Source organism: Bombus pascuorum, chromosome 3 (genome assembly GCF_905332965.1).
Source record: "Bombus pascuorum chromosome 3, iyBomPasc1.1, whole genome shotgun sequence".
Lineage (NCBI taxonomy): Eukaryota > Metazoa > Arthropoda > Insecta > Hymenoptera > Apidae > Bombus > Bombus pascuorum.
The window spans coordinates 16,906,292-16,912,466 of record NC_083490.1 but is presented as its reverse complement, the minus strand read 5'-3'; the positions used below and the strand labels follow the sequence as shown (position 1 = coordinate 16,912,466).

At 37.7% G+C, this 6,175-nt stretch overlaps 1 protein-coding gene across 2 annotated transcripts in view; it reads left to right on the top strand.

The window, feature by feature from the left end:
- Nucleotides 1–6,175, top strand: part of LOC132905697 (zinc finger protein 395) — a 92,309-nt gene that overhangs the window by 55,656 nt on the left and 30,478 nt on the right. For both annotated transcript variants that reach the window (XM_060957278.1, XM_060957277.1), the window contains exons 3-4: nucleotides 672–889; nucleotides 1,773–2,089. In XM_060957278.1, coding sequence (XP_060813261.1) covers nucleotides 672–889; nucleotides 1,773–2,089 — 535 coding nt within the window. The remainder of the gene's footprint in view (nucleotides 1–671; nucleotides 890–1,772; nucleotides 2,090–6,175) is intronic.

Sequence of the window (6,175 nt, the reverse complement as noted above, 5' to 3'; positions counted from 1 at the left end):
TAATTAATTAATTAATTAATTAGTTAATAGTCACGTATGCACTAGAGATGGCACAAAACACTACTTGTGAATCTCATGATTCGATCATGTTCGATCCCAATCACGGTGATTGTTCGCAGTAGCTTGTGATTTTTCGTGATCGCTTCTGGTTTAACTGATCCTTCTCGCGAAACCTGTATATTTTATATCAAAGACATCGAACGAATGTTACAATTTTGAAATCAACAGGAAGAATTAATATTCTGGTCCTTAAAGTACCGATAATAATAATACCAGACGAAGAAAAGAAAATTAAATTATCTTCTATTTTGAATCTCGGATAAGGTAAATGTACGTTGTACGAGGAAAACGTAACGTAATTTTCAATTTACGTTATGTGCAGATACTTTTATGCAAGTTATATCGTGGTAGCTTGTAAAAAATTAATCGTGTTATAAGAATAATTTAGAAAAGAATTACGATCACAGCGAGCAAATTCGCTCGAGATAAAAAAGTCACGATCACGGTCGTGAATGAACGTAGATGACGACAGTGATCGTGATTTTGCGATCTTTCACGCGACATTAACCAGCGTCTTACGGCTGTTGTTCGTGCGACGAGCTGAAAATTGCAATACGAGCGAACCTTGCGAATCGTAATTAATCTACGAATTTGTGTCATTCGTGTTTCAGATCCAGAAAACGGCGACCCAGCTCGAGTAATGACTCCGAGCGATCGTACAGCGGTTGGAGCGACAGAATACCCCACGGATGCGGCCGCGAGGGTTGTCGTACCAACGAACGCGGCGATTGCATGGACGAATGCACCGCCGCTCTTGTCCTCATGTCGCTCTCATGTTCGCCACACAGCCCTCACAATCCCCTGCCACTGCACTGCCAACACAATTACGGTCAGTATCACGCTGCGAATAGCTTTCGTGTTCTAGCGACATCGCAGACTTCGTTAGGTTCAATCTAGTCAAAGTTTACAAAGTTTACATTAGAAACGAGCAAATTGCTAGATATTTGATAGAACGAATGAAATCTCGAAAACAATGTTTCGGGTCGAGATGAATTTGTTTCGGTCGTAGAAAACTGCATGCGGCTGTGTAGTATTAATTATTTGAACGATGCACATTTTGTATTTAGCCGTATTGTAGGGGCTAAGAATTGCTGCTGTTAACACATACGCTTTACACGTTTGATTTATTATGTGATACATGAATATACATGTACATATACATGTATACCGGTCATCTGTCTTTCTCCGCAATGTATTACTCTAAGTGTCTATGCAATTACTAGCGATCGAAATCGCATATCCGAGTTACATGATCGTAAATTCAAGCTTGCCATTATGTCTGACAGCGGTTCTATCTAATCTCAATTCCACACAGAGATTACACTCAATCGCATGTCAATTTGCAACGATCTATCAATTCAAGCATTTCTCCGACTCCAAACCTGCGAAATATATAACAAGATACAAGAGGTGCTTGTTTGTATGAAACATTTTATAACACCTCCACAGCAGTTCTAAGGTATTTTTCAATACAATAGACGAGACATAAAGGTACGCAATATATTTATAGCCCTACAATTTGTATAACTGCTATACAAATACCATAGTAAATTGGACAGATTGAAGGCTCTTGGAAAATTATGCAAAGAAAATTCCCAAAAATTACATGGTACTCGAATCGGAGCTTGGATCATCCGCGAATAATCAACTCGCAAGCAAGTTGTTCAATCGAGATAAACTGACCGAGTATTTTTATGTTTTTCGCGAATAAGGTTCCTGGGGAGGTCGAGGTGGCGGAGGTGGTGGCATGGTCGTTGGCTCACCAGGAGTCGGTGGCACCTCGAATAGCAGCAGCAGCAGCAGCGGGGCTTCATGGCGTAGCGGCACCCCAAGTCCGCCTCTCAGCGACGAGGGGGCACCTACCACCGGTTCTCTGTGGCCGACATCCGCTCATCCTTCGCACAATCAACAACACTACCCTTACAACGCGTCTGGTTCGTCGTCGAGTAGCACCCCTGGCTCGACAACCACCCTGGACGAGGGTATAGTGCTCGATTACCTCGAGGAACAGCACCCACGCAAAAAGAAGGTAAGTGGAATATCACGCGTATCCGTTTTATCGATCGATCGATAAATGGGCACGAGCGCTTCGCTTATCTGATAAATTCAAGTGCACCGGATATATTCTGTTGCAATTCGTAAACCCGGCACACTGTCACAGCGCTGACGAACTTGGCCTTCGTGTGACTTAGACAATTATCTGTCGTTTTATCGTCGAGAAGGTGAGTTCTTCTCTTTTTCCTTACGTAGCCGGATAATTTTTTGTTTCGTCGTCATGAGATGACGTGGGTGATTAGTCACCTTTCATCGTCGTGGATACATTTGGACGTTTACGCGGTCTGGGAAAGCTCCTGTCGTTGAGCGGCGAATCGAATATTTCGGATACTATTCGAAATCGAAGCAGTTTCTTTCGCTGTTACACCGATATTTGTAATTTTTGTTATCGTCAATATCGAATTGGACATTGACGGAAATATTCTTTCTTTCTCGTCGCATCAATAAACGAAAATAATATCGTCTTAAAGCACTGTTACAAATATTCCATAAGAAACATCGCACGATGACGCGAGTAAATCATACGTATCAGGCTAAATTATATGAAATTGGTATATCATTATCTGAAAATTGCTACGAGAACTATTAGCTAATTATTTTGCATATCGTTTAAATTTAATATAATCTTCGATTATACGGAATTAATGTCACGTTTGATTCAAAAAGCTACGATAATTTCTAATTAGGTGAAGCGATTTAAGGATTAAGTATATCTGTATATTGAAAAAGAGAAGAAAGAGGAAAAGAAGAAAATTAACACACATAATTCTCTCATCAATTCCGAATAAGTAGCAAGCTCACTTATCGCGTCGCGTGTTTCTTTGCAATGGAAATCATAATTCGAAGAAGAAGCACTTATTGAAAGATTACGTTCTTAATTCCTAAACGACTCGTCTATAACGCTGGTAACGAACACGTTAAACGATATTTTATTTAAATAATGCTCAACTTTGTCCCGCGTGGCTTGTCTTCGAAAGATTTCATTGGCCTTAATCCCACTCGTCTGCCATTGTCAAGGAAACCACGCTGTGTCGTTCTATCGAAGGAAAAGCGAGTTTCGTGAAATTTAACTCTCGCGGGAACATCGATACTCGTACTGTTCGGTCGCTTCGAACCGCTATGCTGGTTTTATCGTTTTCGTGAACCACGGACATTCTGTTGAAACTCAGCCGAGGGTTATCAACATGCAACGAGGTTGGAACGCACGATTAATTCGCTCATAAGGCGTGGCGGATTTATCTCCCCGAACTTAGCCCCTTCCGCGTTTCACAGCTTACATTTAATTAACATCAACGAGACAAGATAAAGCTGTAGGTACTTGCATAATACATAACGCAGCTACTCGCGTGTGCGAGTATGCGTGATCCATGACCTCGAGATGATTTTCCAAAGCGAAACGCAACTCTTCTCTCGGTTAACTTTCTATCTCGTGTTTCTGTAGAAACAAATAAAATCCTCGTGGAAAATTCATTCAGTTCGAAGGTTAATAGCCTGTATATGAGCTAGAGATTTGAAGAAGTCGAACCTGCAATTAAAAATAAACAAACTCGATACACACTCTAAAAGTTTGTATTGTTTGCCAATTTCTACAATTACATTTTTGAGATCTTTTGGAACTAATTATGCAAATTTTAAAATATTTAACAAGATATATATATATATATATCGTTTTTGCTTTTCGTATATCTGGAATCGAATAGTGGATTCCACAGATCAATGTCCATAACGTACACATTTGTGAAATTGTTTTTCATCGTTCATCGATAATCGAGAGCATCGATCGTCGAATAAATGACGAGAAAATTCGTTGCATATCGCAATTCCTTTACAAGGATTGCTTATCTCTGGTGGATTACGCAGCATCTGTTTGCGATGTCTTTTACGGGGATCTCGAATGTTTATTGAACAGCTGCACTACGGCATAAAACAAGTTATTATCGCTTTTCTGAAATAGCGATTGCGTTTTTGATGACGCGGGACATATGTGCTTCGAATGACTTGAACATATTTGTGAACAATCTTTATTTACTGTCTGTTTACATTTTCCAGTGCAACAGAGCAAAATATCTCTGTAGAAGTTTTAAACGGATATCTAAATTTTGTTGTCTAATCTTTTGTTACGTAACTATGTGTCACATATCATCGGTTATCTTAATAAACCAATATATGCTTTGACATGATTTTACAATATCATTTTTACGTTACTTGTCGGTGTTATTGAAGGAAGAATAGTTAAATAGAAAGTTTAGGTAGAGTAGGAAGAACAACTAAGGTAATAGAACTCAAATAATATTCGAGAAGAGAAGAATAAAAGTTAGAAACTACTAAACACGAAAATATCGAGATTTCTTCCGGATTAGGTGATGACTAAACGAAAAATCGACGATCGATCAGCCGCTTTTCTTTATCTTGCTTCGTTCTTTGGAATCGTGATCAACGCGTCGCACCGTTACGAAACGACGAAAGTCGCGGAGACGCGTTTTCACTGTGGCGTCAAAGGAAGAAAAGAGAAAGAAAAAGGAGGAAAGCACTGGGAACGTCTGAATGCAGAGCACGACGATAACGGTCTGGCCACGCTCGAACGATCGAGAATCTCGCGCTTAGATTTTCATTTAGATCCATTGCGGCCTCCACCTGCGATCTAACGATCGGATCGCACCGTTAACCCGCCGAACGATGCGGTTGAATTTTTACGAGTCGAGAATCCGGAAAGAGTCCCACTGGAATCGTTACATATCGTGAGAAACCCTTGATATAAATATTTATGCAAATTTATGTATTCGTAGACAATCGTAACGGAATAAAACTTGAATAAAATGTCGTTAATTCCTGAATTCCGTAACGTATATCTTGCTTTTAATTTCCTGAATATCGTAACGTGTATTTTGATTTTTCTATGTTATTTCTCTTTATTCGACGATCACAGGCAAACACGATAAATACACTTTTTTCGATCGTTTAATGTCACTTTACGAGTAAAGAGGAATATCGTAATGTAAAATAGCTAGAAATAGAAAGAATCTGATTCATGATAGTAATCAGACTATCTATATCTTTGATCAACATTTTTAAATACTGACCAAATAAATTCCCAACCGCATGTAATTTTCTACAGCTTACACTGTTAATAGATAAGATGAAAGACAAACGAGGAATTAATTCGACAAATTTAAACAGAGATTAATTAATATACAAGTGATTCATGGTAAGGGTTTTTTGATATATTAAAATTGTGGATTATCAGCGAATTGAAATCATGATTGTTCTGTAGAATAGGCAACGAAAGGGCATTCGTATGTTCGTTCAATTGTTAACACTAGAACTACCGATAGTTAACACGAATCTATCTTTATCAGAAACAATCAAAATGACTGGTCTTTAAAAAATACGTAGTAATAGAATATTTTTATATTTATTGATTTATTACTTTCTTACAGAAGGAATTCCATGTTACATAGTACATTTTTGATATTATTAATCCATGATCTCTAAACAAGGGTTGGCATATTTATAAAATTATAGAGCCAGTTATTTTGACTTGTGCGGTATTTCTAATGTTGCGATTCGATCTAGCGATCGATCCGGAATTTTCCTGATAACTGATATCATCATATCGAATGATACGTAGTAAAAATTTGAAGAACGTGTGGAGAGTTTTACACTTTGACTTTTACACTTTGACAAGTACCAGCTATTTTGACTAGTGTTGGTATAAGTAGCCTTGATACAAAATTATTTTCAGTTTGTATACATAAAAACGAAATAAAATTCGTTATATTATTCTTTTAGTTATCGTTGCGAAAGTCATCATTGTGGGAAAAAGATATAACACAAAGTAGGAATTTTAAAATAAGATTGTAAAACCAATCAATTTGAGTGATGTGGTAGTTCTAGTGTTAATACCCCGCGGTTAGAACCTGAAACACAACCAGCAAAATATTTAGCTAATTATCTATACGAATAATGGCATAAATGTAATATTGAATGGCTATAAAATTAATAACTGAAGAACGTAAATATTTTTATATATATATATATATATTTATATATATATTATATA